General features: G+C 52.5%; 8 protein-coding genes across 8 annotated transcripts; 6 read left to right on the top strand and 2 right to left on the bottom strand.

The window, feature by feature from the left end:
* Positions 1–335: 335 nt before the first annotated feature.
* On the top strand, positions 336–3,140 carry NUU61_002376 (tetratricopeptide repeat protein; the record flags this gene model as incomplete). Its single annotated transcript, XM_056652958.1, has 1 exon — positions 336–3,140. The coding sequence occupies one exon, from the start codon at positions 336–338 to the stop codon at positions 3,138–3,140; it is 2,805 nt and encodes a 934-aa protein (XP_056514025.1).
* Positions 3,141–3,258: 118 nt separating this feature from the next.
* Positions 3,259–5,118, bottom strand: NUU61_002375 (DUF890 domain protein; the record flags this gene model as incomplete). Its single annotated transcript, XM_056652957.1, has 10 exons — positions 3,259–3,717; positions 3,782–4,045; positions 4,108–4,198; positions 4,252–4,381; positions 4,440–4,513; positions 4,573–4,671; positions 4,735–4,745; positions 4,797–4,872; positions 4,935–4,982; positions 5,039–5,118. Coding segments are annotated over 10 exons (1,332 nt in total), but the record flags the coding sequence as incomplete, so codon positions are not given.
* Positions 5,119–5,530: 412 nt separating this feature from the next.
* On the bottom strand, positions 5,531–7,326 carry NUU61_002374 (uncharacterized protein; the record flags this gene model as incomplete). Its single annotated transcript, XM_056652956.1, has 5 exons — positions 5,531–6,087; positions 6,146–6,592; positions 6,642–6,710; positions 6,759–6,999; positions 7,051–7,326. 5 exons carry the CDS (start codon positions 7,324–7,326, stop codon positions 5,531–5,533), a joined length of 1,590 nt encoding a protein of 529 aa, XP_056514023.1.
* A 4,436-nt stretch (positions 7,327–11,762) lies between these two features.
* On the top strand, positions 11,763–12,611 carry NUU61_002373 (uncharacterized protein; the record flags this gene model as incomplete). The annotated part of the gene is made up of 2 exons (XM_056652955.1): positions 11,763–12,008; positions 12,177–12,611. The coding sequence occupies 2 exons, from the start codon at positions 11,763–11,765 to the stop codon at positions 12,609–12,611; spliced, it is 681 nt and encodes a 226-aa protein (XP_056514022.1).
* A 1,544-nt stretch (positions 12,612–14,155) lies between these two features.
* Positions 14,156–15,338, top strand: NUU61_002372 (uncharacterized protein; the record flags this gene model as incomplete). Its single annotated transcript, XM_056652954.1, has 3 exons — positions 14,156–14,416; positions 14,469–14,659; positions 14,720–15,338. 3 exons carry the CDS (start codon positions 14,156–14,158, stop codon positions 15,336–15,338), a joined length of 1,071 nt encoding a protein of 356 aa, XP_056514021.1.
* Positions 15,339–15,667: 329 nt separating this feature from the next.
* Positions 15,668–18,123, top strand: NUU61_002371 (uncharacterized protein; the record flags this gene model as incomplete). The annotated part of the gene is made up of 2 exons (XM_056652953.1): positions 15,668–18,008; positions 18,068–18,123. The coding sequence occupies 2 exons, from the start codon at positions 15,668–15,670 to the stop codon at positions 18,121–18,123; spliced, it is 2,397 nt and encodes a 798-aa protein (XP_056514020.1).
* A 188-nt stretch (positions 18,124–18,311) lies between these two features.
* On the top strand, positions 18,312–19,786 carry NUU61_002370 (uncharacterized protein; the record flags this gene model as incomplete). Its single annotated transcript, XM_056652952.1, has 2 exons — positions 18,312–18,432; positions 18,483–19,786. The coding sequence occupies 2 exons, from the start codon at positions 18,312–18,314 to the stop codon at positions 19,784–19,786; spliced, it is 1,425 nt and encodes a 474-aa protein (XP_056514019.1).
* Positions 19,787–20,398: 612 nt separating this feature from the next.
* NUU61_002369 (uncharacterized protein) lies at positions 20,399–23,989 on the top strand (the record flags this gene model as incomplete). Its single annotated transcript, XM_056652951.1, has 2 exons — positions 20,399–23,393; positions 23,466–23,989. The coding sequence occupies 2 exons, from the start codon at positions 20,399–20,401 to the stop codon at positions 23,987–23,989; spliced, it is 3,519 nt and encodes a 1,172-aa protein (XP_056514018.1).
* Positions 23,990–24,047: the final 58 nt, after the last annotated feature.

Raw genomic sequence — 24,047 nt, 5'->3', positions numbered from 1 at the left:
CCAACTGCCAACACATATCGCATGTCATGGAACACGGAGATACATGTCATGCGGAATGTATTCCAGACCTTTTTGGCGGCTTCGTTTGTGGATGAGCGTTGTTTCAAGGGGTGGGGGAGAAGGACTTGGAGGATGGACATAGTTGATCTTGGCGATTTTTATTCAGATCGTATACTTGGCGTGGCAATACCACCGATGACGGCCATTTTGGCGGCAGAATGAGACTACCACGCACCATCCTTAAGCCCACGCTATCGATAGGAAAAATCAAAAAAACATCGCGGGGTTCGTTTTTCTTCCAGTCGGTACGAGGAACTGTGTGAAGAACTTGAGCCATGGATCCTGCTGCGCATCCCACGCTCAACAGCGTCTTTGACGGGGCATCGCCTCTCAAGCACCGCTACGACCCCGTCCAATTGACATCGAACGACATCGTGCCGATCTTCGAGCTGCCCCTCGCGAAGACGGTTTTGGGCCACGACACCGATGCAGACACCGTTGCCAAAGTCGCGCAAGGCGAGGTCTCTTATACAAGCTTTGTCGCCAACCAGGCTCGAGCCGCTCTCCACACCCCGCGCGACGGCCTGAACCCCGAGCAGAAGCAATCGCAACTCCTACACCTTGGCCTGGCTGCGCTTTTCAGCTTCTTGCAGTCAAATGTCACCGGACCTCCCTTGGACTTCAACTCGGCTGAGCTGGTTCTCCCATCGGAACTGCGAAGCAACATAACTACCCTCCGCGCTGTTCGAAGCAAGATCGTTCGAGGCCTTTCCGTCGACGGAGAGGCCGCCTACCAACTCACGCCCAACCCGGAGCTCTTCTCTATCGCCAAGGCTCTTCTTGCTGATATCGATAATGATGGGGCCTTGATGGCAAAGACTGCGCGCATGCGTGTGAATTTCCTTCATCAGAAAATGCTTTCTGAAGTCACTGGCACACTCCAGGACCTGATCTACAATGACCTCGGGGAGCTGGCCAAGGCCGAACTGAATGCGGACGAAAGGGGACGGTTTTTGTTGGAGCGTTCCATTATCTACACGCACCACGGCTTGGATGGCAAGGCCCGCGCGGATCTGGACCAAGCGGCCACTGTGCGGCAGTTCGAGTTTGCACTGACCGGAAAACTGGGCAAGCGGACGAAATTCCAGGACCGCGACATCAGCCAATTGGTTGTCATAGCTAAAAGCTCGGATGAAGCAACAAAGTCTACTGAGCCATCAGGACCCCAGAACCTGGATCTCAATGACGATACCCTTCTTGAAGCAATCTCCTTTGCCGACCAGAAGTCGTCAACGGTGCAAGAAGAGCTCTCGCCGGTCTTGGCTTCTGTGGACGCTAATAACCAGCCGATTCTCAACCCGGTGGACTCTGCTCTTTTGCTTGCACTGGCATCCTCCATCACCAATACGGCACCCGAGAACGGTCTCACCCGGGAGGAAACACAACCTTATGCGACTCGTGTTCTCGAGGGTGGCAGTTCGAATTGGCAGATTTACACCCAAGCTCTCTTAGTTCGAAGCAGGGTTGAAGGATACCGCTCGCGCACGGTCGAGCGAGCTGTACTACAGATGCAGGCTCTTGTGGATCAGGTCATCGCAGACACGGCAACCGACGACTCAGCGGCCCAACAGCCCTCATCGGAGCCAACCACTTTCCTGCCGCGGCCTGAAAAGTCCGAGTCAGCCTCTGCCGCTGACCGACTGGCATATATCTGGCTACTCGACTTTTCGACCAGATGGGATCTGGAGTCCGAGCTTGCAAAACGCTGGGTTGACCTAGGCGGTCTGCGCACAGCACTCGAAATCTATGAGAGGCTGCAAATGTGGGCCGAGGCCGCGCTGTGCTATGCGGCGACGGAACGGGAGGCCAAGGCTCAAAATATTTTGCGCCGTCATCTTTACCAGGCGACTGGTCCGAATGAAGAGGACGAGAATGAACAATTCACTGGGCCAGAGCGGTCCCCTCTACCGGCAGACGCCCCTCGTCTTTTCTGTATTTTGGGAGATATCTCCAAGGACGAGAAGATGTACGAGCGCGCTTGGGATGTGTCTGGGCAGCGATATGCTCGGGCTCAGCGCTCACTGGCTCGCCACTATCTAGCCCTCACACCACCTGAGCTTGAGAAAGCCGAGGAGGCATATCGCAAGAGTCTGCACGTCAACCAGCTCAACCACGGCGCATGGTTTGCTCTCGGATGTGTGCAGCTTGAGTTGCAAAAGTGGCAGGATTCCACGGATTCCTTTACCCGCGCTGTTCAAATCGATGACACCGACGGACAAGCGTGGAGTAACCTTGCTGCGGCCATGCTGCGAACATCTGCACCCGAGACGACGCCTGATGCGCCGGATGAGAACGCCGACGGAGATTCTGCGGAGGAGACAGACCCGCACAAACGCAAGCGCGAGGCCCTAACCGCTCTGCAGCGCGCTGCACAGCTCAAACACGACGACGCCCGGATCTGGGATAACTTGCTAACAGTGGCCGCATCAATTCCGCCGCCGGTCACTCCCTTCCGCGACGTGGTTACAGCGCAAAAGCGCCTAATTGAGCTTTTGGGAGCCAAGAAGGGCGAGAGGTGCGTCGACGTCCGGATCCTAGGCATGCTGGTCGACTTCCTCGTCACAGCTTTTGACTACGAGTCCCTCCTCATCAAGCCAGAGGCCGGATCATCCGCTCCTGTTGTGCGCACCGGCACGATCCCAGGCCAGATTCTTTCCTTGGTCGACGACAACGTCGTTCCTCTGATCACACACTCTTCTACACTGTGGCTCCTTGTATCCCGCGTCGAAATGTTCCGCGAGCGTCCGGCGCGTGCCCTCGAAGCCCACGAGAAGGCATGGCGCGCGGCCGTTGCTGCTTCCGCTCAGGGTGCGTTCCAGATGGGCGACGAAAAGCCCTGGCTTTTGATTGTGCGCGCTACGGAACGGCTTGTTCGCGAGGGCTATGCCCGGTACGGCCCGATGGACCGCGAGGACCAGAAGAGCGAAGGCGATGCGGAAGTCGAGCTTGTGGCGCGCGATTGGCGGTTCAAGGCAAGGAGTGCGGTGCGAGGGATCCTGGGCAAGGGCAAAGATTTCTGGGAGGACTCCGAGGGCTGGAACCGGTTGAAGGAGTTGCAGGGTGAGGTGACGGGGAACTAAAGCATACATACACTCGAAAAGCGCTTGATATTATATCCATGAATGATAGAGATGACAGTTTCATTTGTTGGCTGTGGAGATATTCAAGTTCCGGAGTTGATAGGGTCGCATCACACCAAAGTCCCCAGCAGTAACGCTGCTCTATTTCCCCCTCCATCTTTCTCTTCACCATTCCACAGAAACTCTCAAATAGCACACTGTCAGTCCCCTGGATCCACTGCACGACGGTGTGGACATTCTGCTTGTTTGGAGTCTGTGATGTTCCGCTCAGCCGTAGCTGCACCCGTACTCCAAGCGCTACCTGCTCTGGCATACCCGCTGGCTTGTTCGAGGCACCTTCTTGACCCGCAAGCTTCATCTTGCGACGTGCTTGTCTGGACCAGACATTTTCTGCTGCGAACCCCACACCTGCAGAAAGACTGCGGTCCCAGGTCCAATGCCAAGATAGGGAGCCGAGCTCACTGTCAAGGGTAGCGCTGGCTGCATCAATGGATGTTTCGGGGGATAAAGCAAATGTATAGTCAGCAGGGAAAGGGAGGAGATGTTTAGGGAAACCCGGGATGCCTCGGGCCGTATACTGGGATCAATATCAGAGATCATGGTGTTAAAGAGTTTAAGACATTTTCGCCTTTTGAACTTACCATCGCAGGACGCCGGTCACCCCACGACCACGCTACTGCCCAGCGCTTCGTTTTACTGCCCTGCACAAATTCGGTAACGGCATAGTTGTGGTTGTCGTTTTTGATCAGCAATTCAACTAATACGGTGACACTGCTGAGCTTGCCCAGCATAGATGTGTACCACTGAATACGGTCTCGAAGCCGCAAACTTTCTTCTATCATGCGGGTGACGAAGGCGACCTCGCCGCCGCGGGTGACCATCTCCACCTCGGTGCCCGTGCATGCCTGAACTTGGTTAGGAAGATTTGTCGAAAAGGGCAGGAGACAAAATAGGATTATGCACCTACCGAGAATGGAGGTCGTGTCTTGGCCTCTGCAGATTGTATCAATTCGTCACGCGATGTGTAGAATGGCGGATTGCACATGGTAAAATCAAGACTAATCAGTGGTTAGATGGTAGATCGAACACGGCCCCGCTGAGGCCCACCTACGTTCCACGATCAAGTTTTCCGAGCGGGAAGAGATTGTCTTCAGGTTTGGTCTGAACAATATGCACGTGCGATTCTAGATTGTTGAGGACTACATTGTGTTGGGCGGTGCGCACGTTGTTTTCATCGATGTCTGACAGGCTTCGGTCAGTATGCATGCATCCCGAGAATTGACTCTTCAGTGGCCTTACCCGTCGCCACAAACTTCCACAAGGGCCGGACCCTGCATCCTAGCAGTGGGTAGATGCCGCAGCATCCCGTGCCGCTATTCACTGTTAGAGGTAACTCTAATCTGACGAGTGAGGTGGGGACCAAGTGACGTACATATCGAGGCCAACAACCTCTCGATCGCCATCATATTCTCCCCGAAGAGTTCCCGCGCTGGAGTCGAGAAGGTCCTGCAGCCACAGGATATAGTTGAGCCTATATGCGCGTCAGACGCACGATTCCAGACTAAAGAAGTGTTGCTGCGTGATTCGGGCATACCTATTGGGCACCTGCAGTCTCGATCAGCACATGTTGGTCAACTCGGGTCCTTGTATCCATACCGGTGGACACAGGCGGTCCTCAGGGATCTCAACCTTGAGACCAAAGTCCTGCTGCAGCAGGCTGATCGTTAATTGTCTGTGCAGGTCAGGTTAGACCCACGTTGATATGTGTTGTCATGATTGCTGGGCCCGTCTCACCGGACTGCGGCTGGATCATTAAATTCGAGCTGGCCATTTTGGTTTAGACTGCGCTTCTTGTTAGACTTTTTGCTCTTGTTTAGTATCGGGTCTATAACACATACTGCTTGGCGAAGTCATGCGACTGAAGTGCGAGGGCTGCGAAATCAACCCCGTTTTTGTAGAGGCTGCGCGTGGATTCCATGATGGCAATGATTTTTGCTGTTTCAAAGGATTCACTGGCACATCTAAATTGTGGGTGGTTGCAGTGATGGGGGATGGAGATGGAAGTTGGTTGCTTCGGAATCTAAGCAAGGGTCAGGTGACTCTACAGGCCCTCCATTTACAACGAGAATGGTCTTGCAAAACACTCGAAAATCAATTCATTTGTAACTGAAGTCAATCTATAAACAAAAAGCATCAATCAAAAAAGGCATATTTGCACTATCCGAAACCCAAAGCCCAAGTCATCAAATCGTTATTGCCCCACGGTCCATTTTATATATCCGTCTCTTGTCTATCAACCAGTGTCCTTTCTCAATGCATTCTTTTGACAAAAGACACGGAAACAACACACTCATCATTTCTTTCTTGAGATAAAGCATTGAGCCTCATATTTATATCGACTGCTCTTTGCGCTTCATTCGCTCTGAGCGTTCTAGTCGCCAGCCAGCGCCCCATCGCATTTCGATCAACAGTAGCGGGACCATGTGAAACGTAATACCAGCAAGCAGGACGAACGCCCACTCCGCAGTAAGAGCATCAATAATGGGCTGAACAGCAGCAACACCAGCAGCACCGATCAGGCATCGCATCAGGTTGTTGACAGCGGTAGCACTGGCACTGGCTCCGGGATAGAGGTCAATGACCAGAGCACTATTGATGGTGAAGATGGCAGTGGCGCAGTAGGCAATAATGTACTGCAGGATAATGGGAACGGCGAGATGTGTACGCAGCGAGACCCCATAGACGGCGGTGCACACGATGAACAGGGCGGTGATCCACCAGGTGTTGCGCATGCGAGCGTATTCGATGGGGAAGTCGGGATGAGACTTGGAATTGATTCGGGTTTCGGTCGGGAGGTTGTGCTGCTGGCAGTATTCGCGCTCTGTGCGCTTGTGGTTGTAGTCCATCAAGTAGCCGATGGTGTAGGAGCCGGACATGCACCCGAAGCCTGGATAGATGGTGGTTAGATCAATAGATGAGTAGAAAGTATGCAATATGCTACTTACCATTACCTAGAAACGTCAACCCAACCTGGAATGTATTCAGTCCATAGGCAGACTCGAAAAGGGAAGAGGTCGAGGATGTGACCATGGACCAGACAGTGTAGACGACGCTACCGAAGAACAGGGTGATGAAGACGTCCTTTTCGGCCAGGAAGGTGAGAGGTGCAAGAACGGTCTTGATGGTCGCCTTTGACTTCTTTCCCGAGGGAACGGCACCTTCCTGCGCATCCTTCTGTCCGGTGATGGTGTAGATGAATGGTTTATGAAGACCATGGAGAGGAACGGTGCCGTTGCCGGCAATTGTGCGGAGGGTTTCGGGAAGAAAGCACAGGATCGAGAGCAAACTAATTGCAGACACAATAACCAAGAACCAGAAGATGGACCGGAAGCCCAGGTACTGCGACAATATTCCACCAAAGACGGGGCCAATTCCTTGACCCAACATGCGAACTGTGGTCTGTTAGATTTGAAAGCCACTTCAGGTGGGTAGTCAACTTACCTCCGCCAAAAATTCCAACTAGGCCGCCCCTCTCCGCAGAGGTGGTAATATCACCGATGACACCAGCGCCTAGATAAGTAAGTCAACTGTTTGTGCAGAGTTACGGAGGTGGCGTACCGATTGAGATAGTTGCCGCACTGCCGGCAGCCTGCAAAGCACGGAAGGCCATGAGCTCGCCATAGTTCTGGGACACTGCCAAGGCAATGTTGGCAATGATATACACCACAAAAGTTCCAATAAATATCACACGTCGGCCGACGACATCAGAAAAAGATCCCCAAAAGCTCGGGGCTAAGCCTTGGACAATCATGTAGACAGTGACGGTCAGGGTAGTCAGAGACATGGAAATGTTGAGCTCCTGTATTATAGTAAGTAATGAGGATCTATATCCGGTAAATCTATCACTCACCCTCGATATCTCTCCTAGCGCAGGAAAGTAAATGTTGGAAGACAACGGAGAGAAGATGGCAGCGAGGGAGACGATGCAAACCATCTGGAGCTTGCGCGAGCGTGGGAAAACATGATACGGCGGTGGGGTCGGTGTTTGGCTTTCGAGGTTGATCGAGTTTGAAGAAGGCGATGGGAGTGACTTGTCGTCCCTGGCCGAGAGACTAGGGCTTGAATGAACAGAGCGTTCAGTAACTCGAAACTCCTTGAGCTTTTCGGTTGAGTTGAAGTCTGACATAGTAAAATGTTATAGAAGAGACACAAAGCTGTGCATTGATCAATCAATAAAAGGATATAGACAAGCGGATTGGAAACATTTAGTTTCTTTCCTTCAACGAGATTCAACTAAAGGTCTATAGCATGGAATGGGCCCTTTTGTATTTCAACGCCAACCCACAGGCCTTTTCTAGTGGCCCACAATTAAAAATATCAAGGCAGACAAATCCGAGAGGAGTCAAGTCTACGGGCTCCACTGTGGATTCGACCGGGGGTACGATCTGGAGCTTTCTCCCCTTGATGGCAGAGGGTAGCCAAGGTCCTTACATTTTTGGTAACGGAGATGTCGCTCACTATGACCACGATGAATCAAGATACGCAATGCGCCCGGGATGACCTTTGCAGATCAGCAGAGCCCTGCGGAAATCACATTTGGGACAATTTATAGTGCATCTTCGGATGGCTGCCAGTGTGTATGCACACCAGAAGAATCAAATGTGCTCTTGCGAGTCATTCAATAGTTAATACCGAAAAATTAAATAGAGCAAAATAAAATAAGAAAGCTCAACAGGAGAAAAAAAAAAAAGCCCCTATCCAGAGAATCCCACTCAGGCTTGCGCCTCCATGTGCTAGGTAGATGCATTTGACTATCAAAGATCGACATAGCACTAACACCAATTGATCAAAGTTTAAAACAGGGCGTCTATATGTGCTGACGCCCTTCCGACCTTGCACATAGTGATGATCTCGGGAAATTCATTCGGGGACTTTGTCTCCAAGTCCCGATTTTCTGCGGCCCGACTACTGCATGATCAATATCCACGGAAGCCGTAGAGCCAATGGCAGCTACAAAGCCTGTTGCCGATGAGATCACAGTTCCGAGGGAAAAAGGGTTCTCAGGGCTTCGTTTGTCCACGTGCCGGGGGATGGCAATGACGATCTCGGTCCGCCAAGCAAAGGCTAAGCTCAGTCACCGTCCCGTTGGGGGATGATGGATGGGTGGTGTTTCATGATTTATTTTCGTTTGAATACGCCACCTTGTTACGTGGACTAGCCGCTCCTTCGAAACTGGTCTATCAGAATAAAGGGGTACCGGCTGTTGATGCTGTGGGTCCGACTCGAGGGGACGGCTATAGGGGAATCTTGACTCTTATGCTCGAGGGAAGCCAATGAGAGCACATACATCGAGATAAGCATCTAAGACACTATTGCTACCTAAGATGACCCATACAAGTGCAATTTCCAAAGTCTAGAAATCATAGGTGGATTTGGAAGAGTCAAGAACACGTCCCAGACTAGTCTGCAAGGAGGGCTGCGCTAGAAGGATATGATCGACAGTTGAAACGGCCTTTTTGTCAACAGTACGCAAATAGCGGCAATCCTCGTTGGTCGATCGGACCCACCGTACACAGCATAGCCTTCCAGCGCGAACTCGATCTTCCGTCTAAACTAGTATTTAGTCTGTCCCTTTAGTCCTTTATCCCTAAAAATTTGCTCTTATAGCGAAATCTTACTACGATTACAACGAAGAGGAACCTAGCCCAATAGCGGACCCCTTAAGTATCACTGCTTCGATATTAGCTGTTATCACAGCAGCCGTTTAGTCGACAAAATCGCTCCATAACACAATTGTCCGCTTCAAAGGACGCGACAAGGCATTGCTCAGGCTTCACAATGAGTTTCATGATCTCGTCGGTAATTTAGACTCGTTGAAGCAAGTGTCCGAGAAACTCTCTGTGCCAAGTAACAATAAACTGTGGAAGATTGGTGTTACACAGTACGGGTTATCCCACTTCTTGAGCGAACCCAAATAGTTTGGTTGTTATACATTAGGTTTTCTTGGGTCGGTGAAGAAAAGAAAGGTGCTTTGTCAAAAGCACTTCGCGTAATTCAGGGTCGATTTCTATCGGGCGTTTCTTTTCCAGTCAATAGGCATTACATATTTCAATATTAGAAGAACCTGCGATTAAATATCTCCGAGGTAGTTTGTAATTTTGACGATATATCTTCCCAAGTGCTCTTCGCCAATATATGCAAACCGTGGATCATACAAATTCTAGTAAATCAAAACTGCCCATGATTTGCCTGCAATAGTATTCGAGCAGCTGTACTACCATCAGGGTTGTTTATTAATGGACACTCGTGTGAAATGTGCTCAGTTTTTAATGTACTGCATCGCTGGCACTCAAATAACGGATTACGAATTCATCCTCGAAGTGTCATTCTAGTCGGCAAACCATATTCCTCCAGCTTCATGATAAGGGACTGCTATGCGTCATTTTCCCTGCAATGGCAACGACCTGCAACACTGCGGCGAATCCAGGCCTCGAAGACACATTTTGTCGGATCTGAAGCAAAACCTAGACTGGAGATATGCCATGAAGCGCATCTGTACCATTATATTTGATTTCTGATTTGTATTTTGGGATGCGTCTAATTTTATACAATATAAATATTCGTGAACACTTCAAATATACAAAAAACAACACAAACAATAATGCTGAGGTCCAATGAAGATACAAGTGAATGCAATAAAGAACGAGGAAAAAATCGAATTTCCCCCGTGGGAGAAAAAGCTCTCCTGTATTTTTCTCCTCTCACCTCTCACCTCTCTCTGTTTCTATATAACTCTATATTTTCATATTTATGATTGCCCCTGGCCCCCTCTCCCGTTGCTTTTAGATATTACTGCGGAATTCACCCAATCCGGACTTAATGTATTCGGCAAGAGAGCGGGTAAGCCATCTAAATACCGTTAAGGAGCACCCATTCTCTTTTATCATCCACTATCCCCTCTAAAAGATCCCCCCTAGTAAGAAAGTCTGCCGGGTAGGATGCTAGTAGTGCATTAGGTATTGGTGCTCCCATGGGAATGAGCCCATGGAGTTGAGCAAAAACCCATTCCATGGGTCCCCGTTTCTCAAGGTCTACTCTAAAGGATATAGGCGATGGTATGCAAACAGACGAGGCTCTTGCTGTCAATATCAAAATTTGATGCTGCATATAATCTGTGCTCTTATACTCTCGTTAAATGCGCACTGAAGTCTTTCCTCCATCCTTCTTCACCTTCGTATTTCTCAATAGAATAAACCCCCACATCCGTGTCCGCCGCATATTGATTTGCCACGATTCCGCTCAGCATGAAGCTCATCTCGCCAATAGTGTCTACTCGAACTTTTCTCCGGGTGCTTCTCGGTCGCAAGGTCAAGACCAGCACACTCCCGAGCTGTGAATTTTTCACAATTTTCGGAATCACGTTGAATCGGAGGTTGGAGAGCATGCTCGGTCCGGTGCCGGTGAATGCTTCCATGAGCTGGCCTTGTGTGCCCAGTTCAATGTAGATTTCGAGGTACTCCATGAAGTAGTCAAAAGCACCATAATTGTAAACAATAGAGACGATCAGATCCTGTTGGGGACGACGGTTCTTTTCAGTGGGAGGCAGCATGGGAATATCATTGCTTTCCTTGCGGCCCACAGCGTATAGTCCGTAGTCAAACTGGGGCCCGCCGCCGCGGGCTAGAGTTTCTAGGTTTTGTGGAGGAACAGAAACTATTTTGGGGATACGGCAATGAGGGGGATGATAAATTGACTTGATGGGCTGGTGTCGGTGCCGCTTCCCAAAAGGCGGGTACGGATCGCAGGCGATGGTGTTCTCGACTTTGGGGTATGGCGAGAGACTTTGGGCTCTCGCAGGAGAGGGGACCGGGAGAAGTCTGGGATAATCGCTGTACAAGTCTTTGAAGCTGCTATCGTCGGACGTGGGGCATTTGATCTTGATTTCCCATTGAGGCTCATTGAGCTGAATTCCCATCAATGCGGCGGTGGGCTTGTCTTCCTGAAACCAATCTGGATTATCCTTGAACTTCTTCTTGATAGTATCAAAGTGATCCTGTGCCAGAGACTCGACGTTGAGACAACGGGTGCTGTTCTCTGGCCCCCAGATGAAGATGGCTGGCCCTGCATCTGGATTTTTTAGGGCGTAGGTATAAGGAATGGGGACATTATGGTCATCATCTGGGATTTTGCTGACGGTGTACACCCGTTTATACTCCATCCTGATCTTCTCCGTGTCTACCTCTGCGGCAGCGGTAAAGAACTGCTGATGGGGTGGTTCTCGCAAACACAGAAACAGGGAACTATCTCGAGGGGGCTCGCGCATGAGAACGACCATTGTGTTTCTTTCCACGACCGCATGTCGCAGAATGATCGGGGGGCTTTTGGATCAGGAGGTGTACCGTGTTCATCTTCGATCTCCAGGATCAGGTCGGGGAATTTGGCAACGAGAGCCGAGCGCACGTAAAAACCGTATCGGGGCGTCTGGGGGTGATAAAGATCCGGCATTTCGGTTTTCAGGTGATTATTTATGGCTCCTTTGATCGCATTGCGGACTTTATCGTCGTCTGGGTCCAGGTGGTTTGCCAAGCTCAGTCCTCCGTCGATCATGGCACACACCCACGCATGGTCGATGGCAAATGCTCGCACTGTTTCCATGGGAAGGTGACTGGGATCCGTAATGAGGTAGTGTGGAGGAACATCGACCAGATAGTATCGATCCAATACCCAGCGGAGCACGATTGCCCAATCGATGGATTTGGGAACATTCAGCTCATTGTATGGAATTTCATCACTCTCCTCACTGCTGGCAATTTTCGTCGTAATGTCTTGGAAGCAGCTGTCAATGATGCCGGTGATTTCTGGACTTTTGTAGGAGAGATCGAGCGGCGGCAGCTCTGGACGACTCCATCGACGGACCATACCACCAGACACTTTTTGATGGACATTGCTCATAGATAGGGTCTTCAGCTGTTTGAGTGTATCCGAGAGGCTCGATAGAACCTCTTCTTTTGTTTTATATACGGTTGGCACGCCCAGCTCCTTGCTGCGACGGTTGATGACCTGTCGTTGCGCCTCGTTCACCCCACTGTCATGGATCTGCTTGCGCAGCCGTCCCAACGCGGTGGCAAACTCGGGATCCGCCAGTCCCAATGCCTTGCCAAGATTCCAAGCGGCAGAATACGTCAGGTCCATGAGGTTGAGGTTGGGGTCCAGAATCTGCAGCTTGGAGCCGGTGGTCGAGCTGGCGGGCCATTGAGTTCCGGCGGGAAATGGGACAGCAGACGGTGCAAACGGACTCTTGGTAAAGGCAGCAGTGATGTCTCCAGTTTGGACACGGTACCTAACCAGCGAGAAGCCGTCATCTATCCGCTTCTTCAAGCGTTCATTGATGTTCTTGGTCAGATCTGTATCGCCCGAACCGCCCAGAAGCTCTCCGTCACTCGCACTCAAGTTGGGTTTGAGGACACTTAAAGAGTTCCCCAAATGCTCAAAGGCGTCCTCGATATTGAGCGAACTGGGTGGCAGGCAGGTATACTCCCACGAGTGCAGGGAGGACATGGCCACAAATTTCTTGCCCGGGGTGAACTTCGTGCTTTCCACTCCTTCAATATTGACCAGATGAGCGACAACCGGGGTTGGCTTGGTAATAGAGAGAGCGCCAGTTCGATGGCTGACAATGATGGAATACGCGTGATCGTTGCTCTCTGTTGTAGTCGCTGACGGAGTGCCCTCGAGGTTGATATGGCGAAGATGAGCGAGGAATCGGAATTGCTGAACGTATCCCTTCTCACTATCCACCAGTTTCCCCTTGTTATCGTACTTCGAAAACAGGGATTTGAACAGCTCTTGTCTGAGAAAGATGATGTCTGTCTTTGCATCCCCATCGGACGGCTTGTATAGGACCGGGGAGGTGTTAGTGGCACCTAGTTTGTCGACAAATTTGGCAATCATAGTCGTGCTCAACGTGGTGCTCTGTCTTTTGAAGCTCTTAACCTGTGGATCTTGGAAAACACTGTCCAGATCCGATGCATCCAGGCGAAGTTCATCCTGCGTGAACACGAACACTGCCAGCCATGGCACTCGATTTCGATCATAGTCTCCCGTGGGTGGCTTTGGTTGCTCCCAGCTCGCCGTCCGCTCCCAGGGCAGAGTTGGATCGTTGAGGACCACATTGGGCAAGACCTCTGCTCGGTCTTCATGGCCCTGGGGCGGGTAAAACGACGACAAAGCGCCCTCTGGAAGTGAGAACCGGGGGCCGATCACATTGAATGAATGTTTCAGGCTGGGATCCAGCTGATGCTGTTTGTCCTTGGTTTCGACATGTTGTTTCACCTCGATCATGTGTGGCCCTGCGCGCAGACCGGGGACATAGTAGGAATATAGCTGCTCGTACCCTTGTTCAATCGCAGCGGGTTCATTCTTACCCATGGGCTTCTGTGCCCGCAAACGCTTCTTCGCATGGCGCAGGGCCAGATGGCGGGGAGACAAAGTGGGATCGTGTGGAGGGCGACGAAGGTCCATGATTATGGCTGTAGATGGTTGAACTGATGTGGCCCAGGAGAGAGAGGGAGATTCAGCAACAACAGAGGAAGAGAAGATGGTAATTTTGCATTGTAATATTATGCTACGCCCCGGTCAGGTATAGTATCTGTATTGCGTCTGCGAACTGGGCAGAGCAGCGATCGTCAGACGAACCCACATTGATGGATGTACCATGCAATGCGCTCTCCTCACTTGAGTTGTCGAGTAGAACTCGCATGTCGCGTGCAGAAACGAGGTGATGGCGATGCAGATGCACGTACGGCTTGACAAGGGAAGTCGCGCGAAGATCCCGACAACGGAGGGCACGAGGAACCAAAGTATGATGACGGGATAGAGTTGGATCGTCGTTTGTGGCGGGCTGAGCGCGATTTGATCTCGAGGCCAATGGAACAGAATCGTGGATATAAATTGAGTGGGAATAGAGGTGCTCAGCGGGTTCATCGAGCAGCATCATTGCCCTGGATTTCTCGACAATGGCACCTCTCACCAACCAGATCACCGTCCTCCCGAACCCGGCTGTCGATGACAACCCGAGAGACATTCCTGGTTCTCCCGGTTCGGTCCGGTCCTCGCACAAACACCTGAAGTTTGGCGTCACCGGAAACCGCCAGCTCTCGCTGCAGATCTATAGCACCACCAACACCAACCATCCCACCGGCTATGTCGATAACAATGCTCCTACGGGGACTATCCATGAGCCAGGCACCCTGGCAGGGGCCGTGCAAAACAAAATTGTATGATCCCCGGCGAATCAGCCCACTGAACGGTCCAGACTGACGGAAACAGGCTGTGGTATACGGCATTGCCAGCTCCGGATCCGGGGAAACTGGCAACGTGGGTATCTGCAAATTGAGCCCGTACTACAATCCCATTGCGAGCGATGACGGCAAAGGCCCCATCCAAACCAATCTCTGGTCGCTGACGGCCTGCGATAATCGCGATCAGCGCAACTGGATCTTCTTCCTCAGGAAGGAAGGGTAAGGGAGGAGATCCGGATAGATTGGTATTCGAGAAAAGCAGGCTAACTCCCACCACAGCACTGACCAAGACTCAAAAATTGTGTTGGTCCAGCTTGTGATTGATGAGCTGGACCAGGCCGCTGTGACGCCCTTGAAGGTGCCCACCACCATCGGGGCGAAATCGCGACTGACCAGCTTCTACGAGAAAATCCCGTTTGTATTCTTCGTGCATGAGGGTAAACGTCGGGGGATTTATTATATCAATTCGACCCAAGCCGAAATTGGTGAGTCGCATCCCTTCCGTCTACAATCCCCTGCGACAGGCACTGATGGAGAAAATACAGCCATTCCGATCAGGAACACGAACTCCGTCATTGAGTCGAGTCCCCTGGCGATTGTGACAAACGTGTCCACGCACAAGAACAATCAGGTCTTCCTCCAGCTGACCCTGTACTATGTCGATAATAACGGCTTTCTGTCCTACGTGCTCGGGACGCTGGAAAAAGACCAAATCACCTGGTTGGATGCCGGGGAGACCCTGGAAAATATCGAGGTGGATCAGACCTCGTCACTGTGCGCCATCAATGGAGCTGACGGCAAGACGCACTATATCTATCTGGTCCCCGACGGAGGGGCCGCCGGGGCGTATAAGGTCTTCACGACCACGCCCTGGCAAGTTTCACCCCCTCCCTCTTGATCTGAAGAAACCCGCTTTTTGTCTCTCGTTAACTGGCTGCATTTGCTCAATGACCGATCAGCTGTCCATGGCAACTTCGCTTGGAAGTGATGGGCGGTCACAGGTACTTTTGTTCTGTCGATCAATGCAACTCACAATTTACTCGTATTACATCGTGCATATTCAGTACTCTACTGGTAATGGAGTACCGAGGGTCTTGTATCATGTATCGTATGCATGTAGAGCCATGTTCTGAAAGAATGACATAAGGAACAGAAGAGATAAAGATATAATTGCATCCAGCCGTAGACCGTGTCCAGAGCCAACTGCACTCTTCTGCACCGATAGAAATGGCGAATCCTCGAGACCTGAACGTCACAATCCCTTTCAAGCTCGACGCATTTGTGCTCAACGAAACCCTAAGCAGCCCAGATCCCAACGAGGCCAAAATCGCCCCGATCACCCAGCCCAACTACACCTTTTTGCAGCTGGAAGATCAGCTTCTACAACATGATATCCTGGACCCCGTGGACCTCCACAATGCATTTCCCGCGAGCTCCAACTCCCGGCTGTACGACTTGGGCAAGGGAAAACCGCGGACAAACCGTATGGGGGTTTATCTACATTGGGTGATGCCTCGCTTCTACCGAACTGGGACTGCAGCCACTCCATCCGCAGCGTCAGACCACGGCGAGCAACGCAAGGCCCAGGGGCTGCATAGCGCCGCGGCCGACGAGAAGCCAGACTATACAGCGCCTGCATTCCGGCAGCTGCCAAACCGATGGCTCGTGATTCGGAAACTGGATCCCTCGGCGGAAACGACCAAGCCCAGAAACGCACCCATCCCCGCGGTGGAGTCTTGGGTTATTGAAAGCGATCGAATCCAGGAAATCGACAGAATTCCGGTAGAGAAAGATTTGCAGGTTGACGTGTCCCCGTACATCACGAGTAACAGCGAGGGTGCGAAAGGGATCAAGCTAAACCGCCAGGCAGAAATCTTCATTGGGTACAAGGAATCTACGACCACCTGGAAAGAGGGCAAAGACCCCAACGTCAAGCGCGTGGATTTGACCGCGGTGAACAGCTCGAACCAGCTCTTCCTTGACTATCAGCCGCACTGCAGCAATGTCTTCTCCACCGTCGACGGGTTCGAATACAAGGACGGCGGCACCACCAAGCGCCTGGAACAGGCCACTGCGGATTACTACGTGATTGGGTGGCATTCGGATGAAAGACAAGCGCCGTTCGGAGAACTGAGCCAGGAGGGCTCTCGAGAGGAGCGGCTCAAGTCGCTTTCAATGCTGCTGAAGGGGGACAAAAAAGACTGGCCTTCGGACTGGCTCACAGACAAGGGACCTGCCGGCAGCGTCTGCCATGGAGCCATGTATAACGTCGTCTGGAATCGCAACCAGCGTCCCGACAAAATCCCCGCCAACCAGGCGTCGGAGCATCTCCTCGACTCTATGCCAGTGACGGTGGGCACGACGCCGATCGATTCGCTACTGTCCTACATCGACTGCCACAAACACACAAGTGACGAAACCCCGGAGCAAAAGCAACTGGAAAACGACATACACATGCTGGAGCCGCTGCTCCGGGCACAGGATGAAAAGGTCGATCTACATCGAGTCGCCGTGGACGAGGTGCAGAACTGGAACTTTGCCCGCGAATCTGGCGGTTCACACTGGCACCTGCAAAGTGCCGACGGGGAAAAGGCTACGAAGCCATCGCCGCGCGAAGTCGACGCGCTAGAGGCCCTGAACAATGCCCAACGGGTCCTCGACAGCACCCAGCGGCAGGTCATTCAGCTTCAATGGGACATGTTCGCACACTGGTGGCGATTCGTGAGCGGCGACGTTGACTCCCCAACGACCAAAACTGAGATCGATACTCTCAGGGCGCTAGTCAAGGAGCTCCTCGACTTAGCACACCGGCAGAAGGATATAATTCAGAAAAAGCTGCTAGTCTTCCGACAGAAACCTCAGGAGGGTGTGCTGCCCGAATTCAGCCAGCCGCGTGACCCGACCTTGTTGGTGTCTGGCATCGAGGCTGGATGGCCCGATGATTATCTGGATGATCTCCAGGTCCGTTTGGAAAGCCAGCTGGTTCACGGAGAAGTTCCTGATAGTGACCTCTCCTTGTATGGAGTTAAAACGCTCCCCGAGCATCTGGTAGGGACCGCCAAAGCGCTGGTTGGAGAATTTACGACACTGAAGGATCCTAATGCCGTCGGAGACAAGGGTCATCCTGTCCCTTTATACCACGACCGGGGAAAATATAATGCATCTGATTCCCGCGATCAATGGGCCAATACACAGCCCTGGGCGCCCTTGTTTCTTGAATGGCAGGCGGAGTATTTCCATATCCCGTGGGCTGACTGGGAGCTGTCCCCAGGCCTGACACCACAGTGCAAAGACCAGATCGACAATCGATGGCGGCTGGGGATCGATCCCTCGAAAAACCTGCTCGATCCTCAGATTGAGGACAAACGGATCCTGTCAGGGCGAATCCTGCTGCTGCCACAACCGAGCTTCTCACTCCATGCGTCCATCGTACAGCTGCTGAACTCGGTGAGCCCTGAGGTAAAGAAGAAGTACAAGATTAAGGAGCTGGCCGACAATACATGGAAGTTGCCGTTTCTATCGGCCCCGTTGGACGGGTTTACCGATCACTTATTGACCATGGTGCATGGTACGCATATCAAGCCCAACGCGCGGATTCCTGGGGGATACAACAATTCTGGGGTGCAGCCCATAGAGGATGCTCTCGTCGGGCCATTCGAAAAGGAGCATCTGGAGGTCGTTGACATCTACTCCGAGCAGACGCCCTACGGGGCGCTGCTGTCCAACTCGCTTCAAGTCCAGAATCAGACCGCTCCTACAACAAGAAGCCCGCCATATCCATTCAAGCCCGTCACGCACGGCCAGTTCCGCTTCTCGAAGCTCAACATTATCGACAAATTCGGGCAGGCAATCAACGCTATCGACGCACGCTATGGACACGAAGATGACCAGGCGATCTATCCGTATCTTAGCTCGTACTACGAGCCCCAGTTATATGAGGGAAAGCCCAACCTGGTCCGGCCGAATGGAGATGGTCACGAAGGGCACGTCGAGTTTGTGCAGGTCCCACCGGCCATCAACCAACCCGCCAGACTGAATACAGCCTTCGTGACCCATGACCAGCGGCACAAAACACCTGGTGACGACTATTCCTACTGGCGTCCAGTCACCGAATGGGAGAATCCGATATGGGGCTGGGTCGTGCTCAACTACGTGGACAACGGGATCCAGATATTCCTACCAGATGGGACGTTCTATCGCGAAGTGCGGTTGACCGCGCCCAATGCACCTCAATATGCGTCTGCCAGTGCGAAATGGCTGCCATTCCCACCCCCAGAGCCGATTCCCCAGAACGAACAGATAGACCGGCTGATCAAGAAGCTCACCAACGACCGGGCGTACCTTCAAGCTTTCCTGGCTATGGCAAACGAATCCCAGGCCCAGTCGTCGTCGTCTTCTGCACCAAGTGCGTATGCTGGCTTCCTCACCTCCCTTGTCGGCCGACCTCTGGCGCTTGTCAATGCCGGTTGGTCGCTCGAGTTATCCATCGACGAAAAGAAAAACCAGGCGCTGTCGGGGGCTGAACGGCAGGCAGTCTATCTACTACCGGGCCCTGGCAAAACCTGCTACGATTTTCCCATCAAACTGGGCGACAAGGACCGGGCCAGCGACGGGCTGGTGGGCTACTTCCATCTACACGACACCGGTGAGAACGAAGAGCTGAAACCCGGAGACGAGCTAGACCTGAGCTCGATCTACACGTACTACGTCGGGGAAGACAAGAGTGGCAAGCTGAAGGACATTTCCGATCCCAATGCAAATCCGCCACCCAAAGTGACATCTTTCTGGCTGGCGCCCAAAAACTACATGGGCGACGACGAAGAAACCTTGATGAAGAAGGCTAAGCTCTACGCCCGCAACTGGAACCAGAAACTGAAGGTGTTCGGCGCCATCATCGACCCGTTCCTACCTATCACTACCTTCAGCAGTATTCTGCCCATGAACAACCTCCAGCTACCACCCTGGACTTGGCAGCAGGCCATGCAGAAAATGACTGCGTTCTTTCACCTCGGTCCCATGGTGGTCACTGCGGACGTCGAGAAATACCATAAGAATACCGAAGACAGCAAGCCTCTGCTCCCAGATTACCAGCTTGACCCGACCCGTGATCCCACCGTCAAAAACAGTGCGGTCGGGCTACCTGCACTACGAACGGGAAACTGGGCCTGGCTGCAGCCTTTCCTCAAGGATTCGGGCCCAGAACAGGAATACAAGGCATTGGGACTGGGCAAAGTGGATTCTGCACCGGGGTATGAGCCAGGGCCGTACACGGCGTTGGAGGGGTATCTGCAGCTTAAGCAGCCGATCGTACGCCCTGATGTGAACGAGAAGGAGGGTCCAGCATGAGTGTAGATCAGTGGACGTGGCAGGGTGTGTTGGAATGGCAAATTGTATGCGGCAAATTGACTTGAACATATGGAATGAACACGCAATGGGGTCTTTTTTTTGTTGCTTTTTCCCCTTCAGGTAGTTTCCAGGTGATTGTGATCGCAACTACAGATACACAGCATACGCTGTGCTTCGACGCATATCGCTGCCTCCAGAGTGCCAGCCTGTCTCCGCAGCACTGTCTACAATGACGCTCGGACATCGTACTTTTGTCAACGTAGCACGAACACGTAACGTATTGCATCTACTCCGTAGATCTGCGGGATATCCTAGTTGATCGAGATGCATACATTGCCGGTGGCTGACGATAAGGATTGTGACCCGAGCTGCAGATGCACCCGCTGACGCCATGAACATCTATAGATGTCATGCAATGCACGGACGGATTGCGTTTGGGGCCGGAACGTGAAGGCAGTAATACGAGGTAGTAACATACAGAAATACAACAATCATTACGATGAATACTGGACATTACCGTTCGCGGAAATCTAGCAAGACTAGGAGCGCAGGACACGAGTTGACTCTGAAAATCATCAATTCTGAGGGAGATGATAGAGGCTGCGTGAGACAATGACGTCCGCCGTAGCACCCGCGACTGCACCCGCGCCCACGAGCAAATGGACAGTTGAACTCACCCTGTCCGACGTCTACGGCTCGACCCTATACGACTTCTTTGAGAAGAACAGCCAGGATGGCGTGGCCTCCCTGCTGGACCAAATCGAGATCGAGAAACTGACCTTCACCTACACGTATGAAGGCCCCAACACGTCCAAGTTCGAGACCGAAGGTACTATCAAATTGGGAAAGCTGCCGCTCGAGCTCAACTTTACACACAACCCCGATGACTGGACGTTCGAGGCCAACCTCGCCTTTGGTGAGAGTGCAGTGCCCTCAACCACCATCGGCGAGATCGCGGGTCATATTTTCGGTTCAGAGGTGCAGGATGAGCTGCCTTTCTTCGTGACCGATATCTCCATCCAGCCGCCACGGAAGAAGGATGCAGCGGGAATCAGGATGAAGGCACTCGGGGAGAAAAAGAAATCGGACCCGAAGACGCCGACAGATCAGCCTGCGGTGTCAGCATCGAAACCCAAGACCAAAAAGGACATCTTCTTCACCGCATGGGTCAGCTTTGGCGGCTTCTCCTTCCAGGCGTTTCAATACAAAGCGGCCCCGACAGAGGCCACGCCGAAACCAGTCGCCCAGCGCGCGTTTCGTATTGCTGTGGCCGCAATTCCCAAAGTCACCATCGACCTAATTGGCGAGCTGCCCCAGCCGTTTGACGAGATGGTCTTTCTCTACGTCCAGAGGCAGAAGGGGGAGAACGCTCCACTGGGGTTGACGTACCAGGATGTCGAGAAGATAAACGATGGATTGCCCGATGATCAGAAGCTGATGTACAAAGTCACCAAGAAGCAATCTGCTCAATCTGCCCCTTCTCAACTTGACACTGGGGTCAAACCGAACGAGGGAGATGCGTCAGGCCGAGCGTACCAACCAACGGATGTGGTAATCCCAGCCGGGCTGCATTTTATGCTACTGCGAAATGATCCACAGAAGGGAAAATCTGTGGCACTCGACTATCTGTTTGGCGGGGGGAAGAAGACAAATCCCAAGTCCAGTACATTCGAGACAGAGTCCGAAGACACAAAGCCGGAACCAGAAACAAAAACGGATCAAGCTGCGGCCAAAGCCCCGTACGAGAAAAAGGTTGGGCCGCTCACAGTGAACAATTTGGGTCTTCAATACAGCCTGGGTAAGAAACCGTCGCTGTCGCTTCTGCTCGATGCGTCGATTGTGCTGGGGCCAATTGGGGTGGGTTTGCTCGGGTTCAAGATCACCCTGGTCTTTCAAAAAGACGACAGCGATCCCTCCAAAACCAGCACCATCTTCCACAACTTGCCCAAGCCCGAGTTTACAATTGAGGGCCTGGCAGCCTCCTTTGATCGACCTCCTGTCATCCTGGCGGGCATGTTCAAGCATGTTACCACCAGCGTACAGGACACCTACCAAGGAGCTGCCACAATCAGTTTTGCCCCGTATCTCTTCCAAGCCGCAGGATTCTACGGGAAGATCAACATAAAGACCCAGAAGGAGCCTTTCACATCGGCATTTGTATATTTCATGTTGAATGGTCCCTTGGCCACTTTCGAATTCGCAGAGATCCGGGGCGTGGTTGGCGGGTTCGGCTACAACAACAGCCTGCAATTCCCTACCGCTACTAACGTGTTACAATTCCCGTTGATCTCGCCTCCCGGTGACCAGAAGCCAGAGGATGCATTGAAGTCACTGATGGAGGGCACCTGGTTCTTCCCCAAGAACCACTCCTTCTGGCTTGCTGCTGGACTGACGGTCCTGGCGTTTGAGCTGCTTGACGTGCAAGCCGTGGTGGTGGTGGAGTGGGATCCCAAAGTCAAGATCGGCCTCTTTGGCGTCGCCACGGCAGACATGCCGCCCAAGGTGGATAAGAAATTCGCCCATGTGCAGCTTGGACTGACGGCTGTGATCGACATTGATGCCGGCACATTCAAGGTCGACGGACAACTGACACCGGCCTCCTACGTGCTCGATCCTAGTTGCCATCTGACGGGCGGATTTGCCTTCTACACCTGGTTTGCCAATGACGGAAGCACCTCAGCCGGCGATTTTGTTTTCACCATTGGCGGATACCACCGCTCGTATAAGAAGCCCGAACAATATCCCAACCCGCCCCGGTTGGCGATTAGTTGGAGCTACGATAGCTCAATCAGTATCCGCGGCGAGGCCTACTTCGCCATTACCCCCAAGGTCTGTATGGGCGGCGGGCGGCTCGACGCATCACTCACTCTGGGTGCCCTCTACGCCTTCTTCGACGCCTATGCCGACTTCTTGATCAAGTACAAACCGTTCTTCTTCATGGCCGATGGTGGGGTAAGTGTCGGCGTCCGCTATACCCTCGACTTGTGGATCTGCACCGTCCATATCAGTATCGAGCTCTCCGCCACGCTCTACATCCAGGGGCCGCCTATTGCGGGCCGCGTCCATGTGAACTTCTGGGTGTTTGGCTTCGACGTCAACTTCGGTTCTCAGGTCACTCACAAGAACGACCCACTCACCCTGGAGGCGTTCTTCCAGCAGGTTCTGCAGGCGGACCTTCCCAAAGGTAACGCCGAGCCGCCCCCGCCGTTCATCTTCTCTTGCAACCGTGGTCTCATCCCGGTCAGCGAGACGGAGGCAAGCACTGAACCCAACAAGACTGAATGGAATGTCCGGGGCGCTGTCTTCCAGTTCACGGTCGCGTGCAAATTTGCCGTGCGACAGGCGACGGTCGTGACTGGCCAACTTGACCCGGGGGAAGGGGGGCCAGAGTACCAGTTTCCCGATAATTCAGCAGATCTTCGACCTATTCACGCCAAACCGATGCACCTCAAGGGCGAGGATACGTTGACCAGTGATTTAACCGTCACTATCCGGCCGACGGGGAACCCCAAGGTCCTTACCGCGTCCGAGGACGATGTGGGCGTACCGAAATGGGAGAAAGCCGAGTTAATCTATAAATCACTCCCAGTGGCATTGTGGGGAGAATGTAAGCTACACATTTTCCCCACCTGGATCTAGTTCTGTTTTACTATATATCAGAAATGGCTAACAAAACCAGACGACGAAAGGGCGGATCCCAACAGTTCCAGCACCCGCGACGACCCGAACCAGATCGGCTCCCTGCTTGACAACAAAGACCATTCCGTCAAACATATTACGGGGATCTGTATCTCGTCTCCACTGCCGGCACTGAGTATAAACGACAAGATCAAGCCCTTCCAGTATAAGAAGTTTTTCATCAACACCGCCGGCAACAAGTCCTATGAATTTCCCCGGGTTCCCACGGTCGAGAAGCTGTGGGATCCACAGGACGAGAACACGACACCGGAAGCCTGGGAAAATGTGAGGAATCAATGGAATGGCGAGCCCAAGTATGGAGCGGGCGCAGGGGAAAACTTTGTGGACACATGGAAGAAGCTGAGCTTTGCGAAATGGGACACGAAACCACCGGCGAATCCAGCGCCAGATGCACCAAAGGTTGCGCCGATGACTGGCAAGCCACCCACATATCTGCTGAACGACAAGGTCAAGTTCGCCAAGCTGTTCCTGGAAGTGCCGCGCATGGGCATGGCGACAGCTTAGTAGTACCTAGGTAGTTCGTTCCATTGTTTTCATTTTCTACCGTTAAATCACAAATCGA

Source organism: Penicillium alfredii (assembly GCF_028826965.1).
Source record: "Penicillium alfredii strain IBT 34128 chromosome Unknown utg000004l_segment0_segment0, whole genome shotgun sequence".
NCBI lineage: Eukaryota > Fungi > Ascomycota > Eurotiomycetes > Eurotiales > Aspergillaceae > Penicillium > Penicillium alfredii.
The sequence above is the reverse complement of the archived record's forward strand: the minus strand, read 5'-3'. Positions and strand labels throughout refer to the sequence as shown.